The following is a 24,538-nucleotide window of genomic DNA, read 5'->3' as shown; positions in this document are numbered from 1 at the left end:
ACAAAAAGAGGGAGCTACATTTTCTTTTGCAGTTCTTTCTGTCCCTGTCAGGATGCAGGAGCTTCAATGAAGCCAACAGCATTCTTGTAACAGAGCACTTTGGAGGGATGTTTTTCTGGCTTTGGAGGGCCGCTAGAAGAGAGGATGGAAGGAGACTGTGGGTCAGAGAGGAGAGCTTTATAACAGGGAGTCATAAAAAAAGAACAGAAAAGAAAAGCCGTGCTTTTTGTCCAGACACCATCCTCAGCTAGTATCTCTGTGATCTTGGGCAATTTTCCAGCCCTCAGTTTCCACATCAGGAATAATAGTTCCTATACTATATGCTCATGGAGTCACTGTGGAAACCAAACATGTTAGTGAATGCCACCATGCCTTGAAAAAGTTGACGTGTTCTGCATAGGTGAAGAATCCTAACTTCATATACTAAATCTACCCATCTGTACATACTCACATGTTGTATCTGTATGTATACATGCATATATATGCCTGTGCATATATATGCTGATATATGTATTCATATTTTATATATGATAGGATAGATGTATATTTATATTTCCATAGCATTGGTATGTCCATAAAGTGAACTTGAACCTTGCAGAAATTGGTGAACTCTACCATTATTTCTTAAAGAAGCCCCTGGAGCCCCCTGAGGAACCAAGCTCTCTTGTCTGGCTGTCAGTCCTCCTCCAAGCCCAGCACTGACTCGGTTTTCACTCCCTGCTCTGAGATTGTGATCATAGCAGGCAGCTACCAGCCAGAGCTCTCTAGAGTTATAGCTCTTATCTCTGTGATGCATCAGCCGCAAATCTTAGAACAAATTGGTGTTTCTCAAAAGGAAGATATGTGGACCTCTACAGTGCATCTGCACAGTTCAGGAAACACTGAGCCAATGGTTAAATTCTTCAGTCCACTGAGACTGCAAACATGAGTACTCACAGCATGGGACAAATGATCAGATTATTTATATTGATGATTTGACTTCCATTGAAATAAAAAAGCACAACATTTAAAAATTCTTGTAGAGAACTAGCAGACCTCTGAGAATTTATAAAGGGTCCAGCAGACCCCAGTCTGAGAAACACTGAAGGACTGAAGATATTGGTTGTCCTTCTGTGTGGACCATATGGTGCCTCCTGGGTCACCAGTAACACTAACAGCAACTCCTTTCATTTTTACACCAAGTTATAGCTCATGTGATGTTTTGGCATGAATCACACCACTGGGTTTTGAACCTTGCAGTACTCCTATGGCATAAGCAAGGTAGAATTCCTCATCCCCGCTTTATAGAAATGAGGACTGAGAATCCAAGATGTTACGTGACTGATCTGCAGATGGGGAAGGCAAGCACTCCTCAATGGAGTCTGGCTCTCAGGAATCTGGCAAAAGCCACGTGATGTGATCATAAGAATAGGATGACCAGGCTAACCTGAGCCATTGAACTAGAATTCCTTAAACCCCTAATAAGTAACTACAACAATAATAACAATGGTGATAACTATTATTCATTGAATGACTGCTACATTCCAGACACTATGATATATACTTAAACAGTTACCTATTAAATCCTCATAATTGTCCTGGAGGTTGATAATATTATCCCCATTTTTCAGATGAAGAAACTAAGGTTCAGAAAGATTAGTGAGTTTGCCAGTGACAAAGTTTATAAAGTCATGGAGCTGGGCTTCCCTCCAGGACTAGAGAACTCCAAAATCCATGTTCTTATACTGTGCCATGTGACTGCTGAGCATGGAGGAGGTGGGGACGGGTGCAAAGGGGACACAGGCTCTCGATAAGAGGGCTTCAGGGGCTTCCCTGGTGGCGCAGTGGTTGAGAATCTGCCTGCCGATGCAGGGGACACGGGTTCGAGCCCTGGTCTGGGAGGATCCCACATGCCGCGGAGCAACTAGGCCCGTGAGCCACAACTACTGAGCCTGCACGTCTGGAGCCTGTGCTCCGCAACAAGAGAGGCCACAATAGTGAGAGGCCCACGCACCGCGATGAAGAGTGGCCCCCACTTGCCGCAACTAGAGAAAGCCCTAGCACAGAAACGAAGACCCAACATAGCAATCAATCAATCAATCAATCAAAAAAAAAAAAAAAAAAACAGGGCTTCAGTTTAAATCTTGCCTACAGTTGCAGCAATAAACCTGGAATTCAAACTCAGGCTCTCAAACTCCCACTGGGTATCTTTTCCACTGTACACTGATGGAATTTCATTATAATTATACAGTTGGCCCTCCACGTTTGTGGGTTCCACGTCCACGGATTCAACCAACTGCAGGTCAAAAATATTTGAAAAAAAATCCAGAAAGTTCTAAAATGCAAAACTTGAATTTGCCGCACAGCATCAACTATTTACACAGCATTTATATTGTATTTCTAGCTATTGACATAGCATTTACATTTTATCAGGTATTATAAGTAATCTAGAGATGACCTACAGTATACGGGAGGACAAGAGTAGGTTATATGCAAATACTATTATGCCATTTTATATAAGGGACTTGAGAATCCGCAGATTTTGGTGTCTGCGGGGGTTCCTTCACCAATCCCCCATGGATACCAAGGGACAACTGTGATTTCTAGTGCACAAAGTAGCTGAGGGAAACACACTGAGGACGGGTCATCCCAGGTCTTACTGGGGGATTGGGGGACCGGGGTGGTCAGCCATTTTCGCCATGTGGATGCAGATGACCTCCTGGGAAATGTTAGAGTTGGCAGTTCTGGTCCATGTGGCGGCTCATCGAAGCCCCCAGCTCCATGCTGCTACCCCTTTGCTATATCAGTCTTGAGAAGAAACTGCTCTTTCATCTCCTTGCTCCCCTGTGGTGAGAAAGCTGTCTCTGCCTTCTGTAAGGCCAAGCTCGGCCGCTTTCTTCTGCACACGCCATCTCAATACCACACACGATCACGTTTGCTTTCTGTATGGTTTCTCTAGTTACGGAGCTGGAGCAGTAGTTGGGAAGGGTGGCTCTGGGTCAGACAGACCTGAGTCTGAATTCTGGTTTTATGTTTATTAGCTGTGTGATATTAGTAAAGTGACCTACCTTCTCTGAGCTTTCATTACCTCATCTGTAAAAAAAGGAATGTGGTATTATCTACCTCCTCATGGGCTATCATGTGAATTAAATGAAATAATACCTTATAAGTGCTCATAGTAATATTTGGCCCAAAATAAGCACTCAGTAAACGTTAACAATTTCCACCATCATAATCATGGTCATCACCATCATCATCATCATTATTATTAGTGGGGAAAGAAAACACTAAATATCTGGGGACAAGATACTATCCTTGAGGTCCCTCAACCCCCTTCCAAACTAAATCTCATCCACAACTGAAACCCAATTATATAATACCTTCCTCCCTGTTTGTCTGTAAGCTCCTGGAAGAAGGAATATGTCTGCCTTTCTCACTGACGAATTCCCAGTTCACCAGGCAAAGTGAGTTGCATGTAACGGTGTCCTTTAAAAAGTCACTGAATGAATGAATGAATGAGTGAGTGAAATGACTTCTCAGGAAATAAACAATGTTGGTACCCACTTAGTACATGCACTTAAAGGCAAATTCCCTGTGTCTGTGCTAAAAGAAGCAGAGATCAGGGATCGTGGGACCATGAATACAGCTAAGAATATGCAAACGAGTAGGTAGAGCTGGGCCTCAGAGGGCATCTAGTCCACTTCCCATAAAAGGCCAGAATCTCCTCTACAACATCCCTAACAGAAGCCCATCCAGCTGGTTCCTGCTTGAATAATACCCAGTGATAGGGAATAGTGTATTTGGAACCGCCTACCCTGCTTGCTCTTGGTGTTTGCTCCTTCAGCCTGGACGACCCCCTGTCCCCGCCCCTCCCCATGCCTTCTCACAGGACAGGTTCTAACAGTCAGCCAAATGAATATCCGACATGAACCAAGCATGTCTGTGTGCCTTCCACTGCACTGGGCTCATACCAGAAGCGCTAAGAAGCATGCGGTTTCACTTTTGTCCTGGAAGCAACTTGGCTTTGTCTTCCAGCTAAATTGGAACATGTAAATAGAGTTTTAAAAGGATGCCAGAGAAAAATCACGTGTGAAAGTAATGCAAGCCCCATAAACTGCCACCCCAACTGCCAGAGCCTGGCGGTCAGAGGCTCGAGAGGCCCCTGGAGGCTGCAGGTTTCTGGGAAGGATCACGACGGTGCATCCGTGCAGCCAGTAGTCCTATGAAGAGTGTGCCTTTGCGCTGGCTTGAAGAATCCCAAAGAGCCAGAGTTGAAGGGTCCCCAGGAGCTCGTCTCACCCAACCCCTCCCGCATTTTGTAAAAGAGGCACTTAAGACCCAGAGAAGGGACGTAACCTGTTTGAAGTCACTCGGAAGTTGAACAGGAGAGCTGGGCTGGGATTTGGAGCAATTGTTTATTCTGTTCTTTGTGGCTTCTTTTACCCCACTGCTGCCTCTCAGTTTCCTCTGTGTGTGTGTGTGTGTGTGTGTGTGTGTGTGTGTGTGTGTAAGAGAAAGAAACATATAGACATAGGAGACAGAGAGAGGTTGAGAAGCACTCCCTCCCCACTCCCCCTGCCCCTCTCAGAGTCACCCCTCACTGATGGAGTCCATCCCAGTGTCCTCTTCTCCCTCCCACACAGCCTTCCCTCTCTCCCTTGGCTTCACCTCACTCTTCTGCAGCAGTGAGAACACACGGCTTACTTTAGGATCACCAGAGCTTACACTGCAGAGAGCCTCTGGAAGGGAAGAGGAAACGGATGGGTAGAAAATCAAGTCCCAGACCCCAAAGGATGCTCACTTCCTACGTGGTCCAAGCAACCCATCAGGCAAGGCTGAGCATATGTTACTCTTTGCAGTCACATCCCATGCTCTAGAATAATCCATTCTAGAGAACTGAGAGTTTCTGCATCCGTCCAAGAAAGGTGAGATTATATTCTCATTTTATGAGAGAGGAAAAGGAGGTCTAAGTTGCTGAAGAAAGTTTTCCAAGGTCATGTGGCTAAAACTGGAATTTGAACTCAAACCTCTCTAATTCCAAAGATTAGGTTTGTTGTCCATTGGGCCACACTGCCCAAATCAAAGAAACCTTGGTGACTCTCAGGCCTGGTATTATAACTGAGAAAGCTCAGAAATAAACTCCTTTTCTTCTGAAACTGCCTGGGTTTGAATTTTCGCTCAGTCACCTACTAGCCGTGTGACCTTGGGCAAGTCATTTCACCTCTCTGTACCTCAGTTTCCTCATCTGTAGGTGGGAATATTAATGCATACCTCACAAGATAAAGTGAGTTAATTTATATCAAGTTTTACAACAGTGAGTGCAGCAGAAGCCTGGGGTCTCATCCCAGCTCTGCCACTGACTCGTTATCCTTTGCAAAAAAAAATTCTATTTTTTTGAGGGTCTCAATTTGTTCCAGATTTGTTCAAGGGTTTTCAGAAGGACTAAATGATCAAAAGGACCTTTCCAGATGTGCAACTTATGGTTCTAGTTTTCCTGCCTCTCTCTGTAGTCCAGAGGTGCCAGAACACAATTCTCGAAGCCATATTGGCTCCCTTCATTCTAAGGGAGAAGCCACTCCATTCATCTCAAGCACTGGGTGTTTGCATCCTTTGCTCCTGCCAGCCATGCACACCTTGGCTGATTTGGAAAGGCCCTTTCCGTGCTTAGTCAGTGGGTTAGTTCAGATATGCAAGCCAGCAGCTGCAATTGCTCTTCCAGAGCATGGAACCCCCTTGCCACTACCAGCTTAGAAGCAGGAGGGACAGACCCCTTAAGTACCTATTTCGGCAGGAGGTTGGGGTAATATATAACTAGAAAGGTTCAGTCCTCACTTCCTTACTTGTCCCTTTCTTTAAGACAGAAAAGCAAACAGACTCTAGAGTACTCTAGATGAGTACTTATTATGTACCAGGCACTGTCCTAAAAATTTGATAACGATTAATGCAGTTAATACTCCCAACGGCCCTATGAGATAGCCGCTATAATGATTCTTATTTTGCAGTAAAGGATGCCAAGGCACAGAAAGGTTGAGTAGCTTGCCTGCAGTCACACAGCTAGGTGGTGGCAGAGCTGAGATTTGAATCCAGGTTGATGTGTACACGCATTTCCTCTGATTCACCGACCTCTGTCACTCTGATTCAGAATCTCCGAGCATGTGTGCTTTCCAATTAGAGAGTTCTTCCCTGCACTCTTCACCCAGCCAGAGCCTCCTCTCCTTTCAGCTTCCTTGCTTCCACTGGGAGCCTTCCCTGTGTTCCAGGTTCAGGTTTTGTTCTACCTATTTTGCTCTATAGTTATGTGGGTAATATGGGCCTTTCTCACTAAACCTTAAGTAACTTGAAAACAAGGACCAAACCTATCTTATTCTCTGCTGCATCCCTTTGTCCAGTATGTACTTGGCAATATTAGATCCTCACAGGTGAATGAGGGAATGAATGAATGAATAACAAGAATATTCCTTTCCCCATTCCTAGTAGGTTTCAAATTTATCATACGTTTGGACTTTCATTCATTCTTCACGAAGCATTCATTGGGTGCCTACTCTACGGGAGCCCCTGAGAATGTTTAAGCTGGCGTTTCATCAAAGGTGGGCTTGCTATAGTCTTTGCCTGAGCCTCACTGGACAGGAAGGTCTTGATCATGTGAAAGGAAGGTATTGCTGGTTTCAAGTCTGCCAGGAACTCCAGCCATAAAAGCCCACCCCACCCCTACCCTTTGGCTCTTGTTCTGAAGTGGCCGTGGCCAGGTGTCACCCGTGACTGCAGCCAATTAGACCAGAGTTAAGATGAAGGGAGGTTCTGAAAGACCAACCAACCCCAGGCCAGATACTGCACTTCTTTATTCATGCATTGACAGCCCAATCTGGGGACCCCTGACCTTCTGCCACAAAATGCCAGCATTTTATCCTAAACCCACAGACTGAGAGAATTTGGTTTGTGAGATCCCAACTACCTTTTTAAATAATCTGTCAGCAGTGGACTTGTGTTTGGGGGATAGGTCTGTTTGTGCGTTTGCTGATATCCAAGTGTACAGGTGCCCGCCTCCCTGGTTTCAAATGTACTTGGGTAAGAGTTAACACTAGTGGTTTCTTCCCAAATCGAATGGTGTTTTAGCTGGTTTGAGCACAGCTGCAATGTCTTATTGACTTGGCAGGAACCAGATAAGCCTATGTTATGAGGGATTATATAGGGTAAGGACGCATTCAAGTTTCGGTCGGTTAAAGTGGCTAGAATAGGAAAATCTGAAGACCTTATGCAGAGACATGGTTGTCTGAGGACACAACAAAGTCCTCAGCCCAGGAATATTCCATGAATTCATGTATATCCATATTCATGTGCACACACCTGTGTGATCACAGAATTGTAGATCAAAGCTGGAAAAGCCCTTAAGAGAGAAATCGACTGGCTCAGAAGTTTCCAAACTTTTTCGTTTAAAGCTCTAGTTTCAAATGGAATCCTGGGGAGAACCCCAGTATGTAAAACAGATAAAAAGCAGAGCTGCTTTGGTGGAAGAGGGAGGGTGGGAATCCAGAACCTCAACCTTCTGCCTTCCCACTAATTCAACTTGGTAGCCTCTGAAATGCCTACAGCCTGGGACAACAGTTTGAAAGATCACTGATCTAGCCAATGCCCTCATTTTGCAGATCAATAATCTAGTGCCTGGAGAGGGTGAGAACACTACCCGAGGGTAGACAGCTCATGAAGTTCAAAGACAGGACAGAACTTATGCGGTTGTCCCGAAAATTATTTTCCTGACACTACTTATTTATGACCCAGTTCAGAACATACTACACACAAAACAGTCAATAACAAGACCTCTTTGGTCCACAAGATGAAAGCTGAGAGACTGAGAGGTGACAGGATGGAAACTTACAAGAAAACCATGAAAAGGGTGAGTGAAGACATCTGTCGTGTATGTTTCATCCCTTGGTGTAAATTAAGCAGTCAGCCTGCTCCAGGTACTGGGCTGTGGATACCGTGGGGACCGAGGTTCCTGCTCTCTAGGGTCACACGGTCTTCTAGGTCTAAAGGAGATGAGAAGCAAGGCTGCAGTCAGAGAGAAAGCTGGGAAAGACCCCAAGGGAGAGAGAAATATAGAGCTTTGTGGTTCACATCCCAAGGACCAGAACCCATTAAAGGAGCGGAAGACTAACACCTGGGTCTCCTAGAAACCTGCTAATTCCTTCTTAGTATAAAGAAGCAGGCCATTGCAAGGGCTTCATTGAAGGACAGGAGATAAGTGAATCAGACTGATGGGACTAGCGTTGAGGGGGCAGAATGTACAATGGCTAGAAAATAAGCCCAGTGTCTTGTCACTTGCTATGACTACGGTCTCTGTCCCTCACTATCTATGTTATGTTAGACAGAAGCTACTCCATTCATTTAAGACTCAGTTTTCTAATCTGCAATGTGGGAATGATAAAAGTACCTGCTTCACAGGATTGTCACTGGGATTAAATGAGATCATACAAATAAAGCTCTCAGCACAGTGCCTCCTACTACACAGTACAGGTCTGATACACGTCAGGCATGGTGGTTGTTACTGTCATTATTATTTTAGCCAAAGTCTGCATCCCATGACTTCTGTCCAATGGTTGGTGCTGGCCTGCCTTCCAGAACCTTAGAAAACAAATCTTCTACCTCTTTTCCACGACAGCCTTTCTAGGATTCAAATACATCCTTCACTTCCCTTCTTAGTCTTCCTTTATTTTCAGGTTGAACATCCCCACTTTTTTCAAGCATTTCTAATGTAACCAGACTTTTCAAACTGTACTTCCCTATAACTATCCTCTCTATGGAGCTGTCATCTAAGAATTTATCTGACAATTTGGGGAAACTTGCCACATTCAACTTGTGCCATTCAGAGTATAAAGTGCAAGTTCTTCAATTTGTTCTAATCTTACCTCTTCTAGACCTCAAGGGGAGGAGATGGAGGGAGTGCTCTCTCCGGCATCCCAGGTCTTGTTAAATAATCTTCTCCTTGGCCCCTTAACAATGTTGGATGTTCCCTCTTCCTTCTAATGGGGGTGGTGTCCGCCCAAGCAGGACGATGAGGGCTGAATAGCTTGTATGTGACCCCTGGAAAGAACCCCAGAGAAAAAGGAAATCTGGCTTTGAAGATAAAGCTTTTTATCCTTTGAAAGCTGTGTTCCCATACACCTGCCTCCTGTTGGCTCAGGTGTCTTGCCTGACCCAGTGCCTGGTTTCAAAGCAGTTGTAACAACACCTAACCTCTTCTGACCCAGTGATAATGATGATGGTGAATGTGATGATAATAATAATAACATTCATAATCGCTGATGATTATAATAACATTCATTAAGCACTTACTATGTGCCAGACACAGCTCTAAGTGCTTTATGTATTTTTTTTAAATCTTGCTCCAGTTCTATGCGGTAGGTGCTATTCTATCCGCATTTTGAAGACCAGAGAGCTAAGACTCAGAGAGGTTAAATAACCAGTAAGCACACATAATCAGGTTCTTTTGTTTCCAGGCACACATGATAATTAATAGTCATAATGATAACTCAGAGCTTCCTTGTGATCCTCAAAGCATTTTCTAAATCTTTACAGCAACATGAAAGCATGGCTAATGTAGTTATACTGTTAAACATCTCTTTAGGATATTATAATTATTTGAAATGCCTTTTCATTCTAATCCTTTGAAAATTATCATTGAGATATGATAGATGGAATGACTATATTAACCAGTTTAATTAATTGAGCACTTTTTCCCCCAGGCATGCTATTTAAATGACTGGTCAGCATTGCATTGCCTTCTACGATGAGTACATAGGGAATACAGATCTTAATCTCAGCTACCTCTCTAACCAGCCTACGACTTGAGGCCACTAGTCTCCTCTCTGGACAACGAGGGGTTTGACCTGATCACCAGTATCTTTGCTTCAGGTGTCTTCAGGTGTCTAAACTATGCCCCATGGGTCAGATCCAACTGCTACCTGATTTTGTTTGGCTCAAGAGCTAAGAATGGTTGTACATTTTTAAATTATTAGAAAAACGAAAAGAAAAATGATACTTCGTGACGTGTGAAAATTACGTGAAATTCAAGTTTCAGGGGACACAACCACGCTCATTCATTTTCTATTGTCGAGGACGGCTTTCGCGCCATAACAGCAACATTGAATAGTTACGACAGAAACCACGTGGCCCACCAGCCTAAAAAATTCACAATGTGACCCTTTACCAAGAAGAATTTGCTGACTCCTGCTATAAATGTGGGGTAGGTGGGCACTAACAGACTTCGTATAAATCAGAGGCTTGAGAAACATCTAACCAATCTCTAACCACCATCATGGTGTCAAGGAGAGAAACCGACTGTGCCCTCCCACAGATGTTGCTTTAAGACAGAAAGCTGTACTGGAAGGCCCCTCTTTGGCAGAGTAAGACATCTCTTCTAGGCTATTAACTGTCAGCCACACTGTCTGAGCTTCTGTGTCCCTCTGTCTGGGGCAATATGGAAATGCCATCCTAAAGCTAGCCTCCCGTGTTCCTCCACTGGCAAAGCAGTGTAACACATAGACGAAGAAGACAGATTTGATGGCTGGACCACAGCTGGATTCCTTGCTTGCTGGGTGACCTCAAGGGAGTTTCCAAAGGTCCCTGAACCACAGCTCCGCACACATAAAATTGGGACAGATACTCACTCACTTATGCAAATGAGCACTCGGTGCCTACTGTGCATGTGCACCTCTCAGGGTTGTTTGGGGGGATTAAATAGGATTATGTATATAAAGCATTTAATAGAATGTCTGGCTCAGGATAAGAGCTTGGGAAATGCTTAATAAATCTAAGGGTGACTCTCGACTGATTATTTCATTTTTCAGTTTTAAATGACAACTTCATAATTCTCAAAAGGCTGTATGAAGATGAAGTTATATAATGCATAAGAAGTGACAGTTTTGCCATTGTTGTCATTTCTGTTATCCTGAGGAGCAATGCTTCTGAAGCTGCATTTCAGTAGAGCATTTAACAGCGTCAGTGTTCTTTAATTCCAGGCCAAGAGACAACAAATTAAGCAGGGCTCCCTTAACAGACCGTATCAAAGAGTCAACCAATGCCATGACTTCTCTTCCCTGTTCTGCCACGGCCACTCCCTCCCCCACTTTCCAGGGACTTAACAGATGATTCTGAACCAGCAACGTATATCAAAATTATCTGAGGATCTATTTTTATTTTTTAACAGTACTAAAAAGAAAACATATTCACATGGTAAAAAAGAACAAAATTATTCCCTCATTTTGTGTCCTTTACCTAACATCACAGATAGGAGCTTATTTTATCATTCTTTGTCCCTTCCTTCTCAGGGGAGCTGAGGAGTTCAGTTAGAGGTCCCATCAGTTTGATTAGATATAACTTGAGGTTTGGCTCCAGTAACCTTGTAGTCAGACACTCTGGTGATGGAGTTGAGTGGCATTTATGTTTGAATAAACTCTGCCATTTCCCATGGCCCCCATTACGTTGATGGGGGCAGTCAATACAAAATGCCTGGGAGCTTGTTACAGATTTTCAAGCGACAGAATTTGACTGCAGGAGGTCGCTTTCATTTTATTCTCTCAATAGTTATTTTATGAACAAGATGTTCTTTTTAAGATCTCTAAAAATTATGGGAAGTCTCTCAACTGTGCATTAGCTTTTAACCAGGGGTGGGATGGTTGTACTCTTAGGTAGTAGAACGTCTTGGAATGCCTATTGGGTACGAGAACCTAATTCTGATTTCATCTGTACTAAAAGCTTGCTAGAAACTGTACAATTCAGTAGACCCCTGTGAATGTGTGCAAACTGTAGCTATGGGAAAAGTTAATCACAAAATATATTTCCAACATGAGCTTCTCTTTTCAAACAATTAAAATCATCCACTGGCATTTACTGCCTGGTGATCACACTTCCCCTTAGCTCATAAGCATTCTTGCTTGAGGAAAGTCTTTGGCTTTTATTCATTCACCCAACAAATATGTATCGAGCACCTACTCTGTGCCAGGCATTGTTCTAGGTGCTAGGTTCTAGTATACATCCGTGAACAAGACAGAAAGGGTCCCTGCCCTCATGGAGCTGACATTCCAACTCGAGGAGAGAGGACAAGGGAATAAATGAGCAAACGAGATCATCTCAAATGGTGATAAACAGGGCACTGAGAAGGAACTGACTGGACTGGGTGTTGGGGGTGACTTGACTGGGTTCTACTAGAACCAGGTCTTAAGACAGCAATTCAAGTACAAGCAGCTTCTTTGGCTGCGAATCCCAGAAACAACAGCAGGGAATCAGGGATGTGAAGTAGGGAAGGGACAGCAGGCATCTGATAAAAGTGCATAACCAAGACAGTTACCCCTCGGGACTACCGAGCTCCATCCTTTAGGGAAGCTCTAGACCTGGCTGTAGAGCATGCCTCAGGGTTACCCCACCCAGGGAAGAGGATTCTGGAGTATTTATCTACGAACTCCCCATCTGTCATTGGTTGAGAGCTGCTCTGGGTGAATGAACTCCCTGATACGTCTGGCTTACCCTGCACGTAGGTGAAGTAATAGGTATTTGTGGTTAGTATATAAAGTGGAATATCAGTGTCTAGGGGGTGGGGGAGTGGAAATCAGCAGGGCATCAATAGCAACTACCACAGGGCAAGAATTGAATCTTACATAAGGGGTCAGGAAAGAGCTGTCTGAAGAGACTGCATTTTAGCTGAGATCCAAAAATATGGGCAGGAGTCAGCCAGGGAAAGCTCACTTCCAGGCAGAGAACAGCTAGGCAAAGGCTCCGGGCGGAACTGATCTTAGTTTGTTTATAAAATAGAAATAATAAAGAATCTCAGAACTTTAGAGGCATGGGTCGGGGTGTGTGTCTTTGAGTCATGAAGTCATTGATGACTAGATCGTTTAGGTAAGGAAACTGGATCAAGTCAGTGAGAAATGAAGAGACCTGGGCAGAGCTGGGGCCAGTGCTCCGGGCTCTCAGCTCTCTGTCCATGGCTCTCCCCAACCTCAGTCCACCACACTGCTTCCCCTGCTCCTTCCCCCATTTCACCCCCAGGGATCTGGCAGTTTCTCCAAGCTGTGGAGCTCAGAGAGCAATGACTTTATGATCCCTGCTCAAATGCCTGCAGTGGGCTGCCAATTATACCTTAAAAAGAAACCCAGGTGATCACAATGCTTTATGTGATCCAGCCCTGGGCTGCCGACTGCATTTCCTGCCCTCTCTCTCACTCACTCACTGTGCTACAGCCACACCAGCCTTCTAACTGTTTCTGGAACATGCCAAACATCCTCCAACCCCACTTCATCTTTCTTCAGAGGACTCACAGCTACTGCATGGTATACTCTGCTGGACTGTACTCTAGACACTGTGCTACATATTTACTTTTCTTTAACTGAAGTATAGTTGATGTATAATACTATATGTTATAGGTGTACAATACAGTGATTCACAACTTTTAAAGGTTATACTCCATTTATAGGTCTTATAAAATATTTGCTCTGTTCCCCGTGTTGTACAATACATCCTTGTAGCTTATTTTATACCTAATAGTTTGTTTGTTTATGATCTATCTTTCCCACTAGAAAGTAAGCTTTGTAAGAGAAGGAAGTTGTTTTTCTCACTATTAGAAGAGTACACTGTAGGTTCTCAAATATGTTCACTGAATGACAAGTGAGCGAAGACCTACAGAAGACCTTAGTTCTGGTCCCCTCTCTGCTACTAAATCAATGAATGACTCTGTGAAGATGATCCTCCCACTCTGGTCTCGATTTCTTTATCTGACAAATAAGCAAATAATTTCTACCTTATAAAGCCATAAAGTGAAATGCGGCCGTAGATTTGAAAGTATTGTACACTATAGAAATGTATTATACAAATACAAGGTTTCCTTTCTAAACTGAAGGCTTCCTGAGTTTCAGTGAACTTCACCAAATGGGGAGGAAAGTTTCATTCCCAATAAAAAATGCTTTGCGGATATGAGAACTGATCAGGCCTCACTGGCTAGAGAAGACCTCGGCTGTGGCACAAGAAAGAGCACAGGGGGAGGGGTAATCAGCATCCAGCCTCTTCTAGACATGCTGGTGACCTTGGGGAGCCCTCAGGCACTTGCCCCTGATGGACTTCAGATTCCTCTCCTCTCAAAAGGGTGGAGAGTGGTGATGGTGGAGGAAAAGCCTCCCCCTCTTTTGTTTTTTATTCTATTGCATATCTGTGTCGTCATAGTAATCTCAGCCACCATTTATTGATCACTCTGCACCACGCACTTGACATGGATCATAGCACTGCTTTTTCTCCCCCGCCTCCTAACCTCCATTATGCATACGAGAAAATACCAGGGAACTTGGTCCAAGGTAGTAACTCACAGCTGTGAGTAGCAGAGCCCACCCTCCAACCCAGACATGGCTGGCTCCTGAGCAAGTGCTCTTAACCACTGTGCTAACTCTGTGCACAAACTAAGTGATAATAGAATTCAGAAGGGAGGGAGACACAACTGTCTCTCCATTACGTCGGTTTCACCTTAAGTAGGAACTGGGTGGAAAAGGCTGTGATTCTGTAACATGGTTAAACGGATGTATCCAGGCAGCATATTCTGACTTCTCTCCCTTCCTCTCCACCCAGGGTTTCATGGACATTGACTTGAACAAATTCAAGGAGAGTGGAGCAAACGTAACAGGTTTCCAGTTGGTGAACTACACAGACACCATCCCGGCCAAGATCATGCAGCAGTGGAAAAACAGTGATGCTCGGGACCACACCCGGGTGGACTGGAAAAGACCGAAGGTAAGAGGATGGGCAGCAGGAAGCAAAGGACCAGCCTGGTCCCTCTGCCTGCCCTAGATTCCTGGGTAGTGTTAGCCTTTAGATAAGGATAGACTTTCTAAGAGGAGCAAGTTAAGCAAAGTGTATCCGTAAAGACTGAGGGTATGGACAATCCAGAATGACAATGGTTTTAACAAGATAAATATTTTGATTTTCTTTCATATAAACAAAATTCAGAAGTCAGCACCCCAGGGCTTGTGTAATGGCTTCACAATCATTCAAACACTGAGGCGTGTTCTATCTTCTTGCTCTGCTATCCTCAGCATATGGCTGCTACCTTATAGCCCCAAATGGCTGCAGAAGCTCCAACAATTACCTCACTATTCTACCCAGCAGGAAGGGAAAAGGAAAATAAAAATCAAAACTGCTTCCTATAAGAACTCTTTCCAGAAGTCACACACAGATCTTCCCTTCACATGCTATTGGCCACATCTTAGAAACCTACCCCAGCTACCTACAGGGGAAGCTGGAAAATGATGTCTCTACTCTGGGCAGGACCACCATGTTGCACAGCTCCAGGGGGATGCATTTATTTCTTCATGGATTGAGCCTCCTAGATTTGTGCAGTGAGCTGGCCCTTTTTCTAATCAGCCACGTACCTAGCTAAAAATCAAGGAAATTTAACTAAGCAATAACCAGCACATCTCCTTCTCAGAGAGTCTACTACCAATTATCATGCTGACTACCTGTCTCTCACTTCCCAGCAAGGCAGCTTTAAATCCTGCAGCCAAAATCTATATTGTTTGCTATTTGATAATGGCTTAGAATAAGGATAGGGGATAATTTTTCTTTCCCACATCAAATCCAACAGTTTGGCAATGGCTGTGTGAAACACTGTGTTGAGAAGGATTCTGAGGCTAAATTTGTTTATCTGGGGCAAACTGTGGATCCTTGGCAACTTTCTCTTGCCACTCGTCAATTTCTTTTTGTGAATGGCAGGCCACTTAACCGAGATGCTTCTCATCCCACTTTTGCTCAAACTGAGTTAGCAATTCAGAAATAAAAACTTATTTCAATATGAGCTTAAGCAAGCAAAATCACAAATGTGCTTTAAAGCAATGAGCAAACCACACAGCAGTTAATTCATTAATATGCAAAAAGCCCACCCAATTTCCAAAAGATTGGAGCTGATTATAAAAATAACAAAATATAATGTATATACTTTTAAAATAGCAAGAGAATCAAAGTTAAGAACTGGAAAAATACATATACATTCATTCTACAACTCTAGTGTGAACTTAGAATGTGCCAGAGAACATGCTAGACATTGAGGACAAATTAATGAGGACAGACATGAGTTCCAGTGCCAGGAAATGTTGTTCTGGATTTTTATCCTGCTTTTGTTTCAACATTTTCACCTGCTTTTAGGCGAGAGGGGGATAAAATTGAGGGTTAGCATGAAGAAGCACAAGGGGAAAGTTTGCAGAATGTAAACCTGCCACTTGAGTGAACCACATGTGGAAATAATTAAGAGTTGACCCTTCTTGGATTATTCTTTTTTTCTTTTACTGTCACCAGGGATGGTGGAGTAAACTGTTCCTCTTGGCTCCCAACTGATGACTATAACACAGAGAACACCAAGTAGTTTTCCATGGACTGTATCAGACAGATACAGATGTGCTGTATTTAATCTATGGATTCTTTTTCCAGTTGAACCAACATTTTCACATGGCAAGATTGAACACAAAATTCTAAAGTTCTCTTCTAACGTCACAACCTGCAGTAATACTGAACTCACAATCCAGGGGGGCAATATTGGCTATGAGGTGGAGCAGGAGCCCCCATCTAAGAGGCAGGCACTTCCTGGCTCACAACTGCTCCCCTCCACCCCCCCCCCCACTCCCCATCCCTGGCCCACTGCAGGCATCCTCACCACCTGGAAGCTCCTTCCCAGATGCAGCTCCCACCTGCCTCCCTGTCAGCTCGCTCTGACACCTAACTGTCTCTGTTCCTCCCACTAGTACACCTCTGCGCTCACCTACGATGGGGTGAAGGTGATGGCTGAGGCTTTCCAGAGCCTGCGGAGGCAGAGAATCGATATCTCTCGCCGGGGGAATGCTGGGGACTGCCTGGCTAACCCAGCTGTGCCCTGGGGCCAGGGCATCGACATCCAGAGAGCTCTGCAGCAGGTGAGGCTGGCAATGGCTGCCCCATCGTATGGGAGCCTCACGGGGGATTTCAGCATCAGTTTCAGGTGGGACGTAGCTATTTAAAAGAAAAGGTAGAGCACGCCTGAAGTTTGGACTGCCACTGCATTGTGTCTGTGGCTCTTGGCGTACATGGAAGGTCATGCAGAAATTTGAAAAACAAAACAAAAAAACGCAGTAGTATGGAATAGTCATTCCTGATAGCACAAAAGCTCTATTTTCTGCTTAGGGTTTATGTTAAAGAGGGGAAGCCAGTGATTTTGTATTTGGAAAGGGGACTTGAGATATACAAGGATGAAACTGAACCATTTTAGCAGTCTCTTGGAGACTCCCCCTCTTGCCCTGATTTTCTGGATTTCTTCATTACCTTTGCTTTCTGTGCACATGTCATGATGGGACCCTGAAAATGTTTCTCGGGACTTCTGATTCTATTTTCTTTCTTCTCAGCATTGCAATCATCAATTTTGTTCACGCTTAACAACAGGTAAAGAACGGGGATAGAAAATGGTCAGGCCCCTCCAATCAGTTGGCTATGCAGAGTATTCTGAGGCTGAATCCAGATTCAACAGGGGGGAGTAAGTACTCAATTAGTGATATGTCTGCTGTGGAAGCAGGATGAGACAGAGGTAAACGTGAGCCATGTATTTAACATTCCTGGTTTAGAAGGTTCTGGGGATTTGCCCAGTTTTATCACTCTCTGAGCTCCTAGAAGTCTCTAGAAGTTTCTAGAAGCACCTCAAGCCCAGGCTGTGGTCCTCCAACTCCTGACGTATAGCACCATACGATGCCTCTCATGCCTCCTGAGAGAGGCTGTGTTTCCAAAGGGGGCTGGGCAAAGAGGGCAGTGCTCACTGCAAAGGAATGTCCAAGTATCAGACACAGTGGCAAGCCAGCCAACAGCAAGATATTTTGGTGCAAATGCCTCTCAGGACCTGCCCTCCCCATCCAAGAGTTGCCTAGATAAGACCAGCTCTACTTTCAAGACTCCATTCAACAGAAGATGAATTTGGACTCCCAGGGAAGGAGAGATGCGTTTCTGAATGAGGGAGAAATGTAGAGCACAATGTACAACTATTCCCATTTGTTTTCCAGCCACACGTGCACAGCTCTAACAGTTTTCACAACCTGGAGAAAGAGACAAGACAGGAATATCACAGGCTGTTCTTCAGCTTGGATGAATTGCCTGCACATGGAATATGAATTATACTTCTGTCCTTTGGAATGAAGTGAAGCAGCTGCCCTGTGACTACACGCAAATGGGTCCACCCGCAGCCCTTTCTGCCCTCCCCCTGTCTCTGCGCAGGGCGGCCCCGAATCGCTAGGCAGCAAGAGCAGACACCCACCAGCTTCAGAATGATCGCCAAAGGTGCCGTGCCCTCCTTCTGGCTTGTTTAAAACGCTCTTCCAGACCCCACAGTCGAGACAGATTCTTTTTGCAGTGTGAAGCTAGTTTCAGGAGGTCCCACGGACTTGCCCTCAGCTTCACAACCCTTCTAGCTCCCTTGCCCCTCCCATCTTAAGGGCATCCCTGGAAGGATATCCTGATGCCATCGTGACAGTGATGAAGCCTGGAGACGACGTGGGTGGCAGGAAGGGCACTGAATCAGGAGAGCTGGGGTCCAGGTCCCGCTGGGCCCCTGAGTCTCTGGGTGACCTTGAAATACTCATTCAGATCTCCTACACCCTTCCCTTTCCTCATCCATGACAATGAGGCAGTTAGAGAGACAACTCTTGGGTCCCAACTGGCTTAAGAACTCTAAGGATCTAATTTATTTTCTCTTATGCTCTAACCCATGTCTTTCTGGTTGTAACACGCTCAGGCTTCCACTTCTGCCTTCAGTGGGGTTGAGAGGAGGCAGTTGCCTTAATCAAAAAAATAATAATCTCTATACTGTCTTGAGTCAAGACATGTGTGTGCCAGTCAGCTGCTCCTGAGAGCCTACTCCGTGCTCTGGTCTGGGGCCAAGCTCTGGGGACAATAAGAGAAGTCAAGACCTGCCCTCAAGAAGCTCCCTTCGGTCTCTATTGGGTGTGGACGTAGGGCAGGGAGAACTAGCCACAGAACAAACCCAAAAATAAAACCAACATTCTGATCTAAAAATCAGCTGTTCAAACTGATTACTTTCAAATCTTTGTTAATCACCTAGAATCACAAACACGTACTGCTAAAAGAGACCTGAAAGATTACGACGCCCATTTTCTCTCACATTATAGATGAAGCAGCTGACCTAGAGTAGGCAGTGACTCAGCCGAGGTCACAGAGCAGCTTAGCAGCACGGGCTGGACCAGACACCCATCCAGGGCTCTTCTTCCTGTCCCACAACTGTCCTGTGGCCCCAGGGGCCTTTGCTTGTACGCACTGAGCTCCAGGGCCTTAAACACACAGTCATGGCCACTGTCCAACCATCTCACCCTCAAGACCCATCTCTTGAAAAAGCCATGTCCCTAGGGAGGAGCAATGTGCCTACAGTAGACTGGGTAAATCCCAGTGACATTCGGTCCTTGGAACCCAAGGTTGGGGGCTCGAGTCTCTTCTGCCCTGCCCATTGGCCTTCAGGTCACACATGGGGAGGGACCTGTGGGTCAGCTTGTGGTAGAGCTGTGATGTCTGTGAGTTAGGCCAAGAGGAATTAGCACATTATTCTAAAAATAATGGTAATACCAGCTATGATATGTCCAGGGCTTACGATGCACAAGGTTCTGAACGTATTTTACATGTTTGATCTCACTGAATCTTCAATATAACCCTCTGAGGTAGCTGGTTTTATTAACTGCGCTTTATAAACGCAGAAACTGAGCTACAGAGATTTTTTTAAAATTTCCCAAAATTATACAGTTAGTGGTAAAAGTGGGACTCCAACCCACACCTCCTTGCTACCTCACCCTGTCTCCGTAACTGCTCTGCTCTGAAGCCGCGAAGGCCCAGCCCAGCAGGTGAGACACGAGCTATGGCCTAGCCAGCAACAGCACATGGCCCCGGGTAATATCTACATGCCCCCGCTCCCCTCCACCCCACTATAGTTTCCCCAGCCGCAGAGTGAAGACAATCAACCTGCCTGCTCCCTGCCTGACATCCAAGGAGCCATTCAGAATATTAATGAGCCCACATCCTGGAATTCCTCAGCGCTCCAGGAAGGAAGAGGCATGAGGGCGCCCATAAGTTGGCTTCTGGCTGGCAGAAAAGATCCAGCTCCCCAAGTCAGGCTGTTAGCATCTGGGGGGTCATAGGCCCTTTGAGGATATGATGGGAAACAAAGCTTTGTACTCTTATTCCCAGAAAATGCACACACATATATTTTTGCATGACCAGGAGTCAAGGTGGACCATAGACACTCTTAGAAGCCCAGCTAAGGGCCTCGGTTGAAGAATCGCTGCCCTAAATTAGGATCAGCCCTCTTGCCTTTGTGTTTGCAATCTGTCAGTCAATGACCACGCACATTGGAAGTGAAGGTTTACGTGGCACATTGCTAGATGAGGTTGGGGCGAGCTGGGCAGCAGGGGTGTAAGACACAGTCCATACCTTTCAGGACTCAAGACCCAGTGTTGAAGGAAAGACAAGCTCCTGAGAAATAACAGCCACAAAGGTATAGATTAAGGGCTAAATAACACAGCCAGGCTCTTGGTGCTATGGACTGTCAGAAAAGAATGCCATGACTGAGGAATTTGAACATTACCAGGCTTCCTGTAGGAACGAAACTGGGGCTTTAAGTACGGTGACCATATAATTTATCATCCAAACTTAAGAGTGAAAGGGAGAGCTATTACCAATTATCCCAGAACAAGACATGTAAACTGAAACGATCCCAAGCTAACCGAGATGGGTGGTCATTCATGCCTTAAAGGAAGGGTGAATTCGAACAAGGAGTGATTTGGGTTTTGGAGGGTCTGGGTGAGGATGTAAATGGTACCCAGCAGATGGCTAGAGTGAGGGTACCAGTGAGGACTTGTGGGCATCGTGCTTGGCTGTTAGCATGTAGGAAGAGAAGAGCTGGGTTCACACCATGACTCCGCCAAGCACTATCTGGGGGGATCCTGGATTAATTGCTCCACTTTTCTGGCCTTAATTTCCTCATCTCTTAAATGGACATAATCCTCTTAGCACTGCCTCCCTCACTGGCTTGTCACAAGGCTCAAAAATATATTTTTTTTAAAAAAGGGATCATATATAAGCTTCTTTGAACCTCAGGGCAACTGCATGAGATAGAGCAGGATTATTCTTCCCATTGTTCAGGTGGGCAAGTGGAAGCTCAGAGGGGTCCTGAGACTTACCTTGGCTAGTATAACCAGAATGTGGTCTACTGGGATCTAGCCCGCAGGCTCTGACTTCCCACACCCGGTGAGCATTCAGGAGGAGAGGCCAAGAGAACAGATCCACCTCGCGGCAGCCACAAAAAGGCTGCAGAAGCCCCGGGCCCAGAGCATCTCCGCTGCCCCCGCTAGGGATGGGGGTGGAGGAGTCATCAGGGTTGATGGCTCAAGTAGTAGAAACACTAACCAGCAATCAGCGGGCACGAAGCAGGAAAGAAAATCTATGCTTCAGCATCTCATGGGTGGCAGACTCTGAGCTGGCACCCAATACCATTTACAGGAAATCCAAGGTTAATCCTCCGTCTTTCACAGGGGGAGTCAGCAGGTGCCAGGACAGTGATGGCAGGTCCAGGAGGCAGGAACTAAGGGGAAACTCCAGGTTTCCCTCAGTCTGAGCCCTGTCACCCCAGCATGGGGGCAGGGGGTGGGAGTGGGGAATGAGGGCTCAGCGGCCCAGTCCTGATGGATAGGATGGCAGTTCCCAGATGTGCCCATAGCATATATTTCTGAGAAGCTTATCCCTCCGACTATGAGTCCAGACTATCCTCATAAATGGTTTGGGGCGAATCCATTCTCTTGACCTCTCCTTGCTCTGCCATCATGGAACTGTAATTCTGGGACATCTTCTTTCCCACTTTAATTTATCTCAGGGTATATAAGTCTTGGCTTCTCCAGCTAGACGGTGAGAACCTTCAGCTGCTCCAGGCCTCTCCTGATGTACTGTGAATCCTGAACCCAAGTGCCGTAGCTCTGAGTCTCAGTAATCCTATCTACAACATCAGCAAAATAACCTCTGCTTTTGCTACTCACTGGGTTTCTGGGAACATCAAATAAGCAGCATCTTGTGAAAACACTGTGGCAACACAAGGGGCCCTCGGGTCACAAAACTTTGCTGCTGCTGATTTTTTTTTGGAAACTGAGAAAGGCATGTAAAAATGACAGTGAAAAGACCCTCGTTTCTGCTGAAAGAATCCCCTGCTGTGAGACCACAGCTTATCGGACCCAAGGCTTCCATGTTAAGTCTTCTTCTTTGCCATCCTGCTTACCCACTGTACACAGCACAGTAGTAGCAGTAATCATGATCTTCATCATCACCATCACCATCACTTAGATAACAGACACTATTCATCGAACATTTATGTCCCAGACAATATGCTAAGCACTTCAGTTCTTTGAGGAGAAAACCAACAACAGATATAGGCACAGTGACTTGTACATGGCCACATAGTTAGGAATTAACAGAGTGCAGCCTGGGGAAGGCCCAGCTGGAATAGAGGATAGCAGTCGTAGGCCTGGAGAACACACGCTCTATACATCTCTGTGTCACCCCTCAGAGCCTAGGACAGTAGCACTGTCCTCTGTTTGAGAGGCCACTTGGTGTATTAAGTGAAGAAACCAGAATATGTCAGAAGCTCTGGATTTCAGGCCTGCCTTGGACACCTGTAAGTCCTAAGTCTTGAGCAAATCACTTTACCTTCCAGAGTTTAGGTTTCTCTCGTGAAAGTGAAGATCCTAATCTCTCTCTAACCGACCTAGATCAGGGGGTTGCTATGAATGGAGATGAAGTCATACGTGTGAAAATGCTTCATAAACACTTGTAAAATGGTGGTAGTATTAATAATAACACAATTAGTAATAATAAAAATAATAGCTGGCCTTTGTTGAATACTCACCATGGGGCAAGCATTGATCAAAAAATATCTCATTTAATCTGTAAACCAACCTTAAGACATAATTAAACCTAATGGGTCTCATGAAACAAATGAGGAAACTGAGTCATAGAGACAATATGCAATTTGCTATATGAATATGGCGTAATGATAATTAGTATGACACGAATGACATAATGATAATTAGTATGACACTTGATACCAGCACCAAAAATAGATGCCCATTTGAATCACTAATGACACTTCTTTCTGTTTCTGCAAACCATCTGCACGTCTATCCCAGTCTGTTTTTCCAAATGAGTCACATAAGTTGGTACACAGCAATGAATGGGAAGCTAAAGATGGGCAAGAGACGACCAAGGCGAGAAGGTGAAGCTTCGGCTGGATTGGAATTGCTCTCTTCTTATTCTTCGTAGCAGGATTGGTACTTTGCTTCCTCTTTGAAAAGCAAAACCAGCCTAGACTTTTCCAGAGCAAGAATTTCTCCAGATTTCATCTCAGAGAGTGAAGAGCTTGGTATATAATTTGTTCAGTGCTGTGGGCCTGTTGTAGCCTCCCCACTGGGACATCAAACCAGGAGCTGATGGGAGGGTCAGCCTGAGAGGAGACATATACACACACACACACACACTTTTCTTTCTTTCTTTCCTTCTTCCTTCCTTCCTTCCTTTCTTCTTTCTTTCCTTCTTTCTCTCTTTCTCCCTCCCACCCCCGCATCTCAAATACACACACACCCCAGCTATTCTTATACCTTCTTAAGGCAGAGGGACTGATCATTCACTGTCAGAAAATGGTAACACCCTGTGAGGCTTCCTTTTAAGCTATTTGAAGAAGGGGGAAGTAAATAATGCTGGGTTAAAGTGCCCGGTTCATATTGGTTACAGGTTCAGGCTCATGTCACTGGCCTTAGGCCAGACTGATCTGAGGACACATGGTGGATCATAATTGGACAATGTGATTTCTTACACTCAAGCCAATGATACACAGCTAGACTCATCCCCAGTTGGAGGGTGGATAAATTTTATTGGTCACCTCCAGAGCAGCAGGCTTGGTTCCAAAGGCCTTGGATCCCCCATGTTGACTAGTTGGCCTTTAAAACGAACTTGGAGATAGGAAGCCATGGAAGTTTAATCTGTCTCGTTTGTGGAGAAGTCCCATGCAGCGTATTTGGGGGCTTCCAATACGCACCTTGATTCCACCAGCTGAGACCTGTTGAAAGGCTCTGGTCTTATAAAGAATCTCCTCAGGTGCTTTAAAGTTTGCACAGCACTTTCACATTTGCTGTGTCATTGAAGGTAGACGGGACAGGAAGTTTGAGACTTAAGAGAGGCAAATTGCCCAAAGTCACTTGGCTGTTCAGAGGAAAGTTGGGGTAAAATCCAGGTCTCCCAATTCTAGGTCTTTAGGCTCCCAAGTATTGTAATCCCTGGACTTACAAAGGAACTAAGAAGCCGTATTGAGGCATAGCCCAAGGCATCACAAGGCCAGCTCCCCGTCCTGGGTCTCCTGACTCACCAGGGATGGCACACCAGTCTCTTCCTTTGCAGGTCTCCTTCAGTTTCTACATCTGAAGGTGTGCACCCGAGGAGTGGTCTTTCTCACAGTGGTAGTCCTGATGGGGGAGTTTGA

At 45.1% G+C, this 24,538-nt stretch overlaps 1 protein-coding gene across 3 annotated transcripts in view; it reads left to right on the top strand.

The window, feature by feature from the left end:
• GRIA1 (glutamate ionotropic receptor AMPA type subunit 1) overlaps positions 1-24,538 on the top strand; it is a 305,861-nt gene that overhangs the window by 175,758 nt on the left and 105,565 nt on the right. For all 3 annotated transcript variants that reach the window (XM_082455650.1, XM_082455649.1, XM_082455651.1), the window contains exons 6-7: positions 14,584-14,745; positions 16,746-16,913. In XM_082455650.1, the coding sequence (XP_082311776.1) occupies positions 14,584-14,745; positions 16,746-16,913 (330 nt within the window). The remainder of the gene's footprint in view (positions 1-14,583; positions 14,746-16,745; positions 16,914-24,538) is intronic.

This window comes from Balaenoptera physalus, assembly GCF_965194825.1.
Source record: "Balaenoptera physalus genome assembly, chromosome: 3".
NCBI classification, from domain to species: Eukaryota; Metazoa; Chordata; class Mammalia; order Artiodactyla; family Balaenopteridae; genus Balaenoptera; species Balaenoptera physalus.
Note: the sequence above shows the minus strand (reverse complement) of the source record. Positions and strands in the feature narration are given on the sequence as shown.